This window comes from Colobus angolensis, unplaced genomic scaffold (genome assembly GCF_000951035.1).
Source record: "Colobus angolensis palliatus isolate OR3802 unplaced genomic scaffold, Cang.pa_1.0 Scaffold49, whole genome shotgun sequence".
NCBI classification, from domain to species: domain Eukaryota; kingdom Metazoa; phylum Chordata; class Mammalia; order Primates; family Cercopithecidae; genus Colobus; species Colobus angolensis.
In genome coordinates this window covers 42,194-57,363 of record NW_012118376.1, presented here as the reverse complement: position 1 = coordinate 57,363, position 15,170 = coordinate 42,194, and the positions used below count along the sequence as shown (strand labels likewise).

The 15,170-nt window shown below is 38.3% G+C and overlaps 1 protein-coding gene across 1 annotated transcript in view; it reads left to right on the top strand.

The window, feature by feature from the left end:
* Nucleotides 1-1,413: 1,413 nt before the first annotated feature.
* PAPD4 (PAP associated domain containing 4) overlaps nucleotides 1,414-15,170 on the top strand; it is a gene marked incomplete at its 3' end in the record, with an annotated part of 45,191 nt that continues 31,434 nt past the window's right edge. The window contains exons 1-5 of the mRNA XM_011959202.1: nucleotides 1,414-1,738; nucleotides 2,017-2,079; nucleotides 8,552-8,725; nucleotides 8,936-9,025; nucleotides 12,519-12,756. Coding sequence (XP_011814592.1) covers nucleotides 8,589-8,725; nucleotides 8,936-9,025; nucleotides 12,519-12,756 — 465 coding nt within the window. The remainder of the gene's footprint in view (nucleotides 1,739-2,016; nucleotides 2,080-8,551; nucleotides 8,726-8,935; nucleotides 9,026-12,518; nucleotides 12,757-15,170) is intronic.

Below are 15,170 nucleotides of genomic sequence, written 5' to 3'. Positions count from 1 at the left end.
TGTCAATAAGTTTAAAATTATTAATACTGTACGAAGCATCTTCTCTGATCACAATGGGATTAAATCAGAAATCAGTAACAGGCAGCTATCCGGAAAACTCTTCTACTTACAAAAAACACGAGAAACCCATGGTCAAAAAAAGAAAGCAATAGGGAAATTACAAAGTATTTTGAAATGAAGGAAAATGAAAATACAATATATCAAAATATGTGGGATGTAGCTAAAACAGTATAGAGGGACACTTATCACACCAAATGCCTGTAGAAACAAGAGACATCTAAAATTAGTGGTCATCAGTTTCTGAGTTAAGAAACTAGAGAAACAAAACAATAAATTTAAAAATTAAAAAATAGCAGAATAAAGGAAACAATAAACATAAGAGCAGAAATCAATAAAATAGAAAACAGAAAACCAGTAGAGAAAATCCAAGAAAGCAAAAACGGGCTTTGAGATTTGAGATTCGTAAAATCGAGAGGCCCCTCGCCATGTCGATCAGAAAAAAAGAAGACACACAAATTACCAATTTCGGAACCAGAGGGGTCAGATTTTATAGACATTAAGTGGACAATAAAGGAATACAGCTAACAGATTTGCATTATTAAACAATTCAGACATTTCTATGAACTACTAAAGCTCACTCAAGAGGCGGTATCAATAAATATTGGTTGAATTAGTGAATGCCAGCTATTACTATGGGCAGGACTTTAAAGAAAGCATTTTTTTTTTTTTTTGAGATCAAGTCTCGCTCTGTCTCCCAGGATGGAGTGCAGTGGCTCGATCTGGGCTCACTGCAACCTCCGCCTCCCGGGTTCAAGCGACTCTCCAGCCTCGGCCTCCCGCGTAGCTGGGATTACAGGCGCGCGCCACCATGCCAGCTAATTTTTGTATTTTTAGTAAAGATGGGGTTTCACCATGTTGGCCAGGCTGGTCTCGAACTCCTGACCTCGTGATCCGCCCGCCTCGGCCGGTCAAAGTGCTAGGATTACAGGCGTGAGCCACCGCGTTCGGCCAAAGGAAGCATTTTCTTTCCAAAGACGCTCTCAGGTTACTGAAGGGGCAAAAGAACAGATAAAGCTTAATGTTGCTCCGGGGCAGAAGAGTAGAGGAACATTGGTTAAAGAAAGGCTTCTCTGGGGACAAGTCACTCCGCCAAGACATGAAGGACCCACGGAAAACGTTTGTTAGAGTTAGAACAGCTGCACGTGAGTTCACACAAGGGGCCCAAGAAGTGGCCCTCCGGCGAATGCCTGCTCCCCTCTCCTCCTAGTACAGTCCTAACACTTTCCCAACTGGTGCTGGCAGCAATTAAGAAACCACCTCCTTCCAAATCCAGCTGTCTTGCGCCTGCGCATTCAATCAAGCAAAGCGCTCATAGAAGGCGGGAGGGAGGGCGCTACCGGAAGTGTGACCTCTCGCTCCCCGCAGACTATTCTCATCCGGGGTCACGTCGATCTTCCGGGTGTCTTGGACAGGGTTTTCTATGCCGCTTTTTCTGCGACTTTTTGGTCTTCCGCTTTTTGCCACCGCCCCCAACCTTCTAAATCCTTTCGGCCCCTATCTTTGATTGTGTTACTCCTCCCCTGGCAGCCGTGCTGGGGGTTAGATCGCAGGCAGGGTCGGAGCTGGGCCTAGCTGCCCCACGGGCCACCACTACCTCCTTTGATTCGGGAGAAAGCTACGACCGAGTACGCCCAGCCGTCCCCGCTCGGGCCTTGGAACTTCTGAGCGGGCAGTGCAGGTAGGCCCTGCTTAGCCCTTCCCGGAGGACACGTGTGAGTTTAGGGGGTTTCGGAGAGGAACGCAGCGGTGTAGGCCCAGGTCGGGGGCGGGGCGCGGGAAACTTTTTCCGAAACGGTAGCGTTTTGTTTTGCGTGGGAGGTTCCGGCGGTATCTCTTGGTTATTCCAAGTTTATGGGCGGCCCCTGGGCTGCTTGTACATTTTGAAGAATCTTAGGACCGCTTACTTTGCTTACTCGTTTTTCTCGTTCTCGCGTACTCCCTCGTCCACCACTCCAGGACCAAAAGAGGAAGAGTCTTGGGACCCCTGCATGGTGTTTCAAAGGGTGGTAAAGAACTAAGGTAAATAGCTGGATTAATTAAAAAATTTAAAAAGCATTTATCTTTTAAGGCTTAATTAAATGGCATGAAATTGCCTCAGCTTTTCACTTACAGGAAAATGCACGGGTTAAGACTCTTAGTTGTGTACGTTTCTTTTCTTGTTCAGCCTTTGTAGAAAGGCTTTTCGTTTCTCAAGGTGAGAACACGAAAGGCTTATGTGTCTCACAACTTACGGATTCTCTAAATTGTCTTATCTCTTTCAACTCTTTGTTTAAAATAGCAGATGTTTTTCATTAGGGTGAACAGAGAAGAAACAAAGGGAAACTGTTAAACACAATCTTAATAACAGATGTGCAGTGTATGATTTTGTGAGGAAAGAGATTGTAACTGATCACTAAATCTGTGTTTTTATATTACAGGTAACATAGTTAACTTTTGTAAATGTCTTCATATTGTATGGTTCAGTACCACAAGGCTTCCAACACGTACTGATTAGCAGCCATAAGGCTATTAATTTATACTGATTAATAGCCAGTAATAGTGACGTTACTTTGTTGGTGTGAATAGCCCTAATTATGCCTGTTAATTATGCCTGGAAATGTCCTGTAACAGCCTCCATGTGAAACAGGCCATTTATGAGTTGTTTAAGAAATGCCCGTTTGGAGCCATGTGACTAGATTATTTTTTGAAGACTTGGGTGTAATTCAGTTCTTAGCCAAAGGGAATATCCTGTTCAAAACCTGGAAGTGGTTTTCACAGTGGGTTGGCAGGATTTAGGAATTGGATTTTTCGTAATGTGGAGAAAAGAAGTGGGTTTGAGGGATCGAAGGTATTTGGACAAAATGGACAGTATCTTGGTTTAGCCAGTACAGTTCTGGTTTTTATACTAGGTATATTCTGCTTTTCAAAGAATCTGATGAAGGAATCATATATAACCTTGAGTGTTCTCTAATTTGTTGGAGGAGAGGTCAAGTTGAGGACAGAAATTCCAGGTTGCAAATTACAGGACCAAATGCCTTATCACTAGAAATTTCTAGGAATTAATCTACTTTTTTTTTTTTTTTAAGACGGAGTCTTGATCTTGTTACCCAGGCTGGAGTGCAGTGGCACGATCTCGGCTCACTGCAGCCTCCGCCTCCTAGGTTCAAGCGATTCTCCTGCCTCAGCCTGCGGAGTAGCTGGGATTACAGGCGCGTGCCACCATGCCCAGCTGATTTTTGTATTTTTTAGTAGAGACGGGGTTTCACCATGTTGGCCAGGCTGGTCTCGAACTCCTGACCTCAGGTTGATCCATCCGCCTGGACCTCCCAAAGTGCTGGGATTACAGGCGTGAGCCGCTGTGCCCGGCCGAATTAATCTACTCTTTCACTGCCTTGTTTCACGTAAACCTGTGTAATCTCCCATTGGGTCCACCTTAGGAAACAGTCTTTAAGGTTTTCTCCATAAGGCAAATACCAGTATACTATTTTATGGTCAAGTACAGATTGTGGAACTGATAACTTTTAAGGTAAGGAAAATTGGGTATTGCCAATATCTGGATTTTATGTATCTCTCATAAAATTTGTCACATGGAAGATAGTAGAAGACTACAGTTAATGTGGAGTAATGTTTTATATAACAAATCCCTACTTACTGAAGAAATCTTTCATTCAGAGTATGAAGAAAATGAAGATTTAAAATTCTGTGGCGGTCCCCTTATTTCTGTTATAGTAATAGTTTTACTGTATTTTATTTTGTGAAACTCTACATTCTGTTTAAAAAATGATTATATTGTTTATGATAGATAATTGTTTTGATGTCATTTTTATTTTCATCGAAATCAATGTGAAATATATTAGAAAAAAGGAATAGAAATTCATGGGCGTTTCATTTACTTCCTTAACTCTAGATGTCTTTCGGAATACCTATATTGGTGAACATAGAATGAGTGCCTCGGAATGATTTTCCCCTACTTGAAGTCTACCTTCCTTAAAAGCCTTACTTGAGGGCCAAAATTTATACTGAGGAGAGGCTGACAGATCCTTTGTTTTGCAGGGGCTCCAGAGCTTGATATATTTCTGGGAATTTGGGATAGGCTGAACTAGATTTCTGCCCCAGAGTAAACGTCTGGCTGTGGACTCATTCTAAGTTTTTAAGCTGGGGATAATTTGGTCATTAACTTTGTAGAGTAGTTCTGGGCCCCAAGACATCTTTAGATTTATTCTTAGTTTGGTTTTGGCTGTGTATAGGATGGAAACAAGGTGAGGCCTGGGCTCTTAATGTCATTTTGGATCTTCAAGTCTTAACATACATGGACCTTATTCAGTTATAGAGGAAAAGCAGCATGTTTTTATAGGTATAAACAAGTGTCTATCAAGCAAAATTTGTTACAGTGAATTGTGTTTAATAGCATTTTCTCGTAAATCCTATGAAGTAGGATCCTGTGTTTTATGGGAAATTAGGTTAGGGAACCAGGGTTAAAAAAGGCCAAGAAACAGTGTGAGCCTGAGCAAAGGATGAAAAGTGTTCATTGCCCACCTTGAATCTGGCAATCCAATATTTTTCTTTTTTCTTTTTTTTTGTTTTTGAGACAGGGTCTCAAAACTCCAGCCGTTGACCAGGCTGGAGTGCAGTGGCACAGTCTCCTTGGCTCACTCCAACCTGTGTCTCCCTGGCTTAAGTGATCCTCACACCCCAGCCTCCGGAATAGCTGGGACTTCAGATGCTCACCACCACACCTGGCTAATTTTTGTTGTATCTTGTTTTTTTTGTCTTTTTTTTTTTGAGACGAAGTCTCGTTCTTTCACCCAGGCTGGTGAAAGTGGTGTGATCTCTGCTCACTGTGACCTCTTCCTGCCGGGTTTAAGCGATTCCCCTGCCTCAGCCTCCCAAGTACCTGGGATTACAGGTGCCTGCCACCATGCTAGCTAATTTTGTATTTTTAGTAGAGGCAGGTTTTGCCTTGTTGGCCAGGCTGTTCTTGAATGCCTGACCTCAGGTGATCTGCCCACCTCGTCCTCCCAAAGTGTTGGAATTATAGGCATGAGCCACTGTACCTGGCCTAATTTTTTTTTTTTTTTTTCTGAGACAGAGTTTTGCTCTTGTTGCCCAGGCTGGAGGGCAGTTGTGCGATCTTGGTTCACTGCAACCTCCACCTCCCAGGTACAAATGATTCTCCTGGCTCAGCCTCCCAAGTGGCTGGGATTACAGGCATGTGCCACCACGCCTGGCAATTTTTTTTTCTTTTTGTATTTAGTAGGGATTTCACCATGTTAGTCAGGCTGGTCGTGAACTCCTGATCTTAGATGACCCATCTGCTTCGGCCTCCCAAAATGCTGAGATTATAGGTGTGTGCCACTGCGTGCGGCCTAATTTTGCATTTGTTGTAGAGATGAGATTTTACCATGTTGCCCAGGCTGGTCTCTAACTCCTGGGCTCAAAAAATCTGCCTGCCTCAGCCTCCCCAAAGTTCTGGGATTACAGGGATGAGCAACTGCCCAGCCCAGGATTATTGTATATATTTTTACTAGGGGATTCCCTGGAATACTGCTTAGTTCGACATACTTGTCCATTTCCTCTGAAGAAGCTAAGGTGTACAGGTGAGGAACTATGATAGGATTGTTTTCTTTTTTAAAAATTTCTTATGAAAAGACATAAGGGTCTGCTAAAGAAAGTTGACAGACTTGTTTTCTGGAGGTTAACCTTGTCTCTGGTCCAAATTAGAGTCAGGCATTTGGGATGAGGTCTGATGGTGGTTCATAGAATTTTGTCCACAGTCTGTTATGAACCCTGGACTGGTGAGCCTTGTTATCTGTGGCCAACCTAGGGAATTTTAATCTTATGAAATTGAAAAAACAAGGAACAATGTTTGTGAGGGATTTATTTATTTCTTCCCAGATCTTTCTTTCTCTTCCCTGTTGTCTCTTATAGTTTTTTCCAGCCCTCCTGGTCACAATCCCCAGAGGCGACTATTTCATTTCTTCTGGCTACCTAGTTTTATTTTTCTCTGTTGTTAAAAAAAAAAAAGTAAAGCTTCTATACTTCATTCTTTTGATTTATATTTACTGCAAATGAGTATTTAGCACTTTTTGTACCCTCTGTCATCCTCCATATAAAACTTGTGATATATAAACACAAATGTATAATATAATGTCATATATAAATACATAATACATAATAAATTTTACATAGTAGCTCAGTTAAAAAGAATCAGTATATTCAATCTTTATTGTAAGAATCAGGTAGGTAACTATGATTATATTGCCTTTTTTATATTACCTATTGACTGTTTTTTTCTTTGGTAATTTATTTTTAACTAGCTACTTTTCTATATTTCTAAAATTATTTCTACTCTGTTAACAGAACTTTTCTCTATAGTCAAATACATCAGGTAATCTACCAGTTGATTTTTTTTTTTTTTTTTAAACTTAGATATCTTCTTGAAGCCCTGCATCCTCCTATTCTAATTTGAACTGTTAGCTTCCCAACACTGTCATCTTGGGGAATTTACTTTGTTTCTGCCCTACATCAGATCTCCCTTTTTCTGGATTCCAGGTTTTCATTTTCTTTTTTGATAACTTACCTGTCTAAGAATGTTACTAGTTGCCCTTGCATTTTGATAGTACAGCTAGGTATAGAATTTCAGCCTGAGAGCATTTCCATCAGAGATTTGAAGTCATGAGTCCATGTCCTGTGCTATTGAGAAGTCCAAAGCCATTTTGATTGCTTGCGCTTTGTTTATACCATTTTCCCCTTCTGCAATATTTTATAAACTTCCTTTTTTTGTGTAATATTCTGAAACTTCAGTATAATGTACCTTGACATGTAACTTTTTTACTGTACTTTGTACTCTTTAGGTCCTTTCAATCAGGGGATTGGTGTCTTTCAGTCTTTGGCATTTTTTTGTTTTATTTGTTAGGTAATGTCCTGTGTTTTTTTCTGTTCTTCCTGGACCTTCTGTTATAATGTTAGTTTACATAGTTTAATAGTCTTCTTTTTTCTCTTCCGTTGTCTTGCCTCCTTCCTGCCCCTGCTAACTTTTTCTTTTCGGTCTTTCCTAATACATTTCCTCAAAGTTACTTTTTAACTTTCTACTGGATAGTTCTGTTTCAATTTTACAATTTCCCACAGCGTTTTTATTTTATTTTTTTGACATAGGGTCTTGCCCAATCACCCAGGCTGGAATGCAGTGGCATGAATATGGTTCACTACAGCCTTGACCTCCTAGACTCAAGCAGTCCTCCCACCTCAGCCTCCTGTGTAACTGGGACCATAGGCACACACTACTGTGCCTGGCTAATTTTGATTTTTTATGGAGACAAGGTCTCACTTTGTTGCCCAGGATAATCTTGAATTCCTGAGCTCAAGTAATCCTCCCACCTCTGCCTCCCAGAGTGCTGGGATTGTAGGTGTGAGCCACCTCACCTGGCCCCTTTCTTTTTAAATAGCATATTCTTGTTATATATATACAATGTCTTTTCATTAATCAGAGATTTTTTTTTCTTTTTTTTGAGTGTTCGTTTGTTCCTGACATTGTTTTCTGTTTATTCCCAGGTTTTATTTTTCTTCTGGTGATCCATGGATGCCTCTTTTAAGTGAGAATATCAGGAGTCTAATTAGAAACTCTAAAAATGCGTGGGTAGGGCCTGTCAACTAGTAGCCTTCATATTCAGTTGATTAGGTAGCTAGCTTGACATTTTCTTGATGCACTCCCAAGTATTACTGTGTTACAGGTTCTCTTGGTACTATGTTACATAGTTTCTCTCTCATTTTGTTTTTTCATAAAAGAGTTTTCTAATTGCTTGCTTTGAGAAAGTGGGTTGAGGGGTCCTATTTTTCTTTGTAGACTTTACCTGATACTCGTTTTCAGTTTATTACCAATCCTTTGTAAGACTACAGCCTTGGTGTATGAGTCATTGCAAAGAATAAATGTCTACTCTCCTCCCTGGATCAGTGAAGGATTCTGATTGCTTTGTATAGTTTTTCCCTATTCCTATGGAACAGAGCCCTCTTTTATTGGAAATCTTTTATATAAATTATGTAGACTTTGAGGGGAATCTCAGAATCTTATAAATTGTTAAAGCAATATAAAATCCATTCCTTATTTGATCGGACCTGTAAGAACCAAATTCTAGGAATCAGGATGTCATGTGATGGTTTATACCTTTGTATAAATTAGATTGAGAATAAATGTAAGAATCTGTGGGATTTTATTAATGTCAGGTGATAACTTGATTTTCTAAAAGACTTGTTGATATGAGGGTAAATGTATTAGGGTAAATTCATCAGAAAATTAGAAATGTGCATGTATCTTGCATCTGAATAATGTTAATCTTAGATTTAGAATTTATTGTTAGTTTCCTTTTGTTACCTATAGTGGCACTTAGGAGACCTATTTAACTTTGCAAATAAAATTTATAACTTGATAACTAATTGTTTTAAGTTACTGGATAATAGAAGTGTTTAGTATCTTTAAGCTATAATAATTTAGTATTGTCTTTTTAAATTATTCTAGGTAGAAGAATACATGTTCACTTCCAGTGAACAAGAGCATGTTCCCAAACTCAATTTTGGGTCGCCCACCCTTCACTCCAAATCATCAACAACATAATAACTTCTTTACTCTGTCACCTACTGTTTATTCACACCAGCAGCTTATAGATGCACAATTCAACTTTCAGAATGCAGAGTAAGTATGGTGATATTTTGGCCTATGTTGTTGGTAAATTTCATTTTCTATTTGACATAAACCCTTTTTGTATGAAACTTTCAAATGCGGAGGATATATCGTCATATTTTTTTTTGATAGGCAAGTATTTAATTTTTTTTAAGAGATTGGTTTTGTTTTTAAAGAAAAAAATGTGTATATTATTACTGTTCTTTTCTTTGATTTTGATAGCTTTTCTAGAGCTGTGTCATTACAGCAGCTGACATACGGAAATGTCAGTCCAATACAGACCTCAGCTTCCCCATTATTTCGAGGAAGGAAGTAAGTACTTCTTAAATATTTTAAAAGAATATTTTTGCATTTCTGAGAACTCTGTAACAGTGTATCTTGAATTAATGTTGTATGGACCCTATGCCCTGTGTTTTGTTTTCTGGGACCTGTACGATCAGATCAGTCGTGGAATTTTAACATTTTTTGCATTTAAAAATTTTAGGGGTTCTTTTGTTGATTTGTTCCTGCTTTATTATATGTTTGTTTCTGCCCTGCATGAGATCTCCCCTTTTCTACATTCCAGGTTTTCTTTTTCTAGAATAAAGCTAAGTTTCCTCAGAAAACCACTTTTTAATTGAGATTTTTTAACTAAATGAGATGGCCTTCTGTATTCCTTTGCTAGGGTAGGGTTGCCGTAACAACGTACCACACATTGGGTGGCTTACACAACGGAAATTTATTTTCTTACAACTCTGGAGGCTAGATCAAGGTGTTGACAGGGTTGGTTTCTTCTGAGGCTTCTTTTCTTGCCTTGTAGAAGGCTGCGTTGTCACTGGGTCTTAATATGGTTGTTTCCCTGTGTTTTCTGTGTCCTCATCTCTTCTAAGGACACCAGTCATATTGGATTAAGGTTCATCTTAAAGGCCCCACTGTAACTTAGGTAACTTTTAAGAGGTCCTCTCTCCAAATACAGTCACATTTTGAGCTCCTGGGGCTGAGGACTTCAGCTTTTGATTTTCTAGGGGGACACAATTATAACATTTTCTTTCTAGTAAACTTTATGTTTTGATTTATCTACATCCTACACAGGTAAGGTTCCATGATAACAAACATTGTAGTGAAAATTTCTGTGTGACATAAAACTTCCTATAGTCAAGTCAGGAGTCAATTAATTTTAATCTATTTGATTAAAAGAAATTCATTTATTACAAAATAGAACTTGAGAGGTGGTTAAAATAACATTCGGCAATGTTTAAAAGATACCACTGTTACTTAAAAACCTATATAAACATTCTATAACCTTTACGTCCCATAAAAAAAAACCCTATCGATGAACAAGGTGCTGTAAAAAAAAATAACAACACTAACTAGGAATTATTAATTGCTCATTATGTAGTAATCATTATTCTAAGCCTTTACAATTAATGGTTTGATTAAATCACATAACACTGAGGTAGGTACTATTATCCCTTGCCTGTTGAGGAGAAAGCTGACTCACACAAAGGTTAAGTAACTAGTTACTCAGAAGTGACATAGCTGGGATTTGAAATGTTGTATGTCTCTGAGTCATTTGCTTATAAGCGCTACAGTTTGTTCTTCAAAATTGTCATTGAGAAAAGTTTTATAATAATTCTAATAGTATTGACTTTATTCAGATTTTGTTTTTTAGAAATTGCCTTCATAGCCAATTTGTGAATTAAGAATGAAAATAAACTCCATTAGACTGGGCGCAGTGGCTCACGCCTGTAATCCCAGCACTTTGGGAGGCCGAGGCGGGCAGATCACGAGGTCAGGAGATTGAGACCGTCCTGACTAACACGGTGAAACCCTGTCTCTACTAAAAATACAAAAAAGTAGCGGGGTGTGGTGGCACTTGCCTGTAATCCCAGCTACTCAGGAAACTGAGGCAGGAGAATGGTGTGAACCCGGGAGGTGGAGCTTGCAGTGAGCTGAGATCGCGCCATTGCACTCCAGCCTGGGCGACAGAGTGAGACTCTGTCTCAAAAAACAACAACAAAAATCTCCAATTAATTTGTAGTTAAACATATTTTTAAAATTAAAATTGGCATTCTCATTAGAAGATATTCAGCATATACAGCTCTAAGATACTTTTATGTTTAAAATTATTAAATATACTTTTATGCATTTAGCACTGTATACTTTACGTGTGAGTAGGGGTTCCACTTATTTCGCAGGTCTGTCAAGGAGAGAGAAATTCACATAATCCCAGAGGAGTGTTAAAAAATCTTCTATGGGCCGGGTGCAATGGCTGATGCCTGCAATCCCAGTGCTTTGGGAGGCCGAGGTACGCGGATCATTTGAGGTCAGGATTTCAAGACCAGCCTGACCAACGTGGTGAAACCCCATCTCGACTAAAAAACACAAAAATTAGCTGGGCGTGGTGGCGGGCACCTGTAGTCCCAGCTACTCAGGAGGCTGAGGCAGGAGAATAGCTGGAACCGTGGAGGCAGAGGTTGCAGTGAGCCGAGATCGCGCCACTGCACTCCAGCCTGGCGACAGAGCAAGACTCCGTCAAAAAAAAAAAAAAAAAAAAAAGAAAAAACCTTCTATGACCCATAGAATTTTCAGGCTTTTTTTTTGAGATGGAGTCTCACTCTGTCGCCCAGGCTGGTGTGCAGTGGCCAGATCTCAGCTCACTGCAAGCTCCGCCTCCCAGGTTTATGCCATTCTCCTGCCTCAGCCTCCCGAATAGCTGGGACTTCAGGCGCCCGCCACCTCGCCCGGCTAGTTTTTGTATTTTTTAGTAGAGATGAGGTTTCACCGTGTTAGCCAGAATGGTCTCGATCTCCTGACCTCGTGATCCGCCCGTCTCGGCCTCCCAAAGTGCTGGGATTACAGGCTTGAGCCACCGCGCCCGGCAGAATTTTCAGGCTTTAAAGGAATGGATCATTTTCTGTGTCATAAAGTATTACCTACATGAACAACTTAATATATCAATGAAGTTAATGTCTTTTTTCCCCAACAAATATTTACTCTTTAATGATTTTTCCCTTTTTATTTTGCAAATATTTAAACCTCCAGAAAAATTTAAATAATAATATAGTGAATATCTGTATGCCTTTTGCCTAGATTCATGAGTTAAAAGTTTAACATTTGATCCTTTCTCTTTTTTCTTCTGCCCACCTGCTTTTTTTCCAGAACTATATAAAAGAAAGTTGTTGACACCATTTTATTTTGCCTTAAAACATGTCAGCTTATTCCTCCTGAAAAACAAGGCTTTTCTTCTATATAACCAAAATACCTTGATTTTTCCCAAGAAATTTAATATTGGTAAAATAATATTATCTGAGTTGCAGCTCTTTTTCGAATTTCTTCATTTGTCCAATGTCTTTATAGCTTTATTGAAAAGTGTCTGTTAATTTGGTCTTTCCTGCTGATGAGTCAGAACATAGGTGTATTCAAAGAGCCCTTTTTTATAACTAGCACTGAACTCACTTAATCTTATCTTCCATATGTTATAGTTTGGATCTTTTCTTTTTAGTAATTCTATAAATAGAACTTTTCCTACAAAGTTTTCACTACTGAGATGAAACATTGGGGTAGTTCAAATATGGGAGACTAACTTCAATATATACATGTAGTTTTTTCTGTCTGCATTATCACTATTTTTTTCTAAGGTGTTGAGAGGCATTTCTTGTGCTGAACATGAATATTTTTAAGAGCCATATAAAGCTAATAATGTGACCTTATTGAAAGAATCATAATATTGTCATTATCTCTTATGATATTTATATATTTTTAATTGCTTTTTGTTATCAAAAAGTTGTATCTTTAATTACTAAGGTATATTGCTTGTTTTCAGGAGATTAAGCGATGAAAAAAACCTTCCTCTTGACGGTAAACGGCAACGTTTCCATTCACCCCACCAAGAGCCAACTGTAGTTAACCAGATAGTGCCTTTATCAGGTGAACGAAGATACTCAATGCCGCCATTGTTTCATACACATTTTGTACCAGATATAGTCAGATGTGTTCCACCTTTTCGAGAAATACCATTTTTAGAACCTAGAGAAATCACACTGCCTGAGGCCAAAGATAAGGTAATAATAATGTAGATTTTAGTTTTGCCTTTTGGGAATTTAGTATAAATAATGTATTAATAAAAAATATTTAATATCCTGGATTAAGTACAACATGCGTTTTTTTCTTGCAATATTTAAAGTACTATTCAGCCTAATTTTCTGTCTAAACATTACTTCTGATTTTTGGTAGCTATTCTTTTATAGAAGTGCAGCCATCAGGAAATCAGATTTTCCCTGATGTATGAAAATTTTATTAGAACCCAAATACTTTCTTAGTTTAGAGAACTGTCCTGTTACTTGTTCTTACTGAAAAAACAAAAAAGTTTTCGTATAGCTATTGTAATAGAGTGTTAGAACACATTTTATTTTGGGGAGTCACTGAGAAAAACAATACATTCAAAGTGATATAATCAACAAAGATCTATCAAAAACATTTATAAAAAACATTTTCAATTAAGTGAAATGAAGCTATTTAAATAATAATTCTTGGAAAATGACACTGTCAGCATTGGGGAACAATGAGTTATTTAACATATAGTACTAGAAACGTATCTCTCCCCTCCCCCCATATTTAGTGAAACCTAATGCGGTTTTTCTGAGTAATTGAGAGGGTTTATAATGTAAATATCGGCATTCTCTTGGGTTGTCTGTGGTTTATACTTGCTGTTTTTGCATTTGCAAAGCTGCCACACTCTTGAGAAATGAGGTATTTGTAGGCTAAGGAGAAGGACCGTGAAGAAAATATAGCAACTTTGTTTTACTCATCTTTGGGTTCCTATCAGCCAGCATAGGTCTGAAACATAGTAAGTGTACAGAAATGTTGGGTCAGAAAAGCAACATCTGCTTCATTCCTTAGTTGTGCTGCTTTTTTATTCCTCTATTATCCTTTTGTTCTTTAAGTGAGTTATAATTGTACGATAAAATTCACGCGTTTAAAGTATACAGTTCAGTGGTTTTAAAATATATTCCCAAAGTTGTGCAACTGTACTGTCTGATTCCCAAACATTTTCATCACCCCCGAAAGAAACTTTGTACCCAATAGCAGTCATTTCTACTGCTCCCTGGCAACAACTAATCTATTTTCTGTCTTTATCCCATCCTGGACATTTTATATAAATGAAATCATTCAATATGTGGCCTTTTGTGTCTTGCTTTTTTCATTTAGCATGTTTTCAAGGTTCATCCATGTTGTAGCATACACATCAGTACTTCATCCCTTTTTATAGCTGAATAATACTGCATTGTATGAGTAGACCTCACTTTGTTAATACAGTCCTCAGTTGGTGAATTTCTGGGTTGTTTCCACTTTTCATCTGTTATGAATAGTGCAACTGTGAATATCTGTACAGATTTTTGCATGGACATATGTTTTTACCTCTCTTGGAGTGAAATTGCTTGGTCATATAGTAACTCTGTGTTTAACTTTTTGAGGAACTGCCAAAGTGTTTTCTAAAGTGGTTGCACCATTTTACATTCCTATCAACAGTGTATAGGTGCTGTACATTCTTTACATGCTTGCTGAACTTGCAGCACTTGTTACTGTCTGTCTTTTTGATTATAGCCATTCTAGTGGGTATGAAATGGTATCTCATCGTGATTTGGATTTGCATTTCCATAATGCCTTAATGCTATTGAGCATCTTTTCATTTGCTTATTGGACATTTGTATATCTTCTTGGGGAAATGTCTATTCATTGAGATCCGTTGCCCATTTTTAAATTGGACTATTTTTCTTTTTACTGTTGGGTTATAAGAGTTCTTTATTTCTTTCTACATATTAGACCCTTACCGGATAATGATTTGTGAATTTATGCTCCCATTATGTGGCTTGTCTTTTTACTTTCTTTTTGGTATCCTTCGAAGCACAAATACCTTTCATTTTGATACAGTCCAATTTATCTATTTTCCTTTGGTTGGTTGTGCTTTTGGTGTCATATCTAAGAAACTATTGTTCAGGGTCACAGAGATTAATGCCTATGTGTTAATTTTTAAATTTTATTTATTTATTTTATATTATTTTTTCCCTGCCCTGCGTATGTGTTACTCTAAAACTTTTATAGTTTTAGTTCTTACATTTAGGACTTTGATCCATTTTGAGTTAATTTTTGTATATGATGTAAAATAGGGGGTTCAACTTTATTCTTTTGCTGTTGGTCCAGTTGTCCCAGCAGCTTATTGAAGAAACTGTTCTTTTCTCCTCTGTAACTTTTTTTTAACTATATTGAAATAGGAAAAACAATCAGTCAAAATCAGTGGGAGAAAGGAAAAAGACAAAGGAAACTGAGAAAAGATTAACTTGGGTTTTTTTAATTAGTTTTTTTTTTTTTTGAGATGGAATCTAGCTCTGTCACCCAGGCTGGAGTGCAGTGGCGCGATCTCAGCTCACTGCAACCTCCACCTCCCGAGTTCAAGCGATTCTCCTGCCTCAGCCTC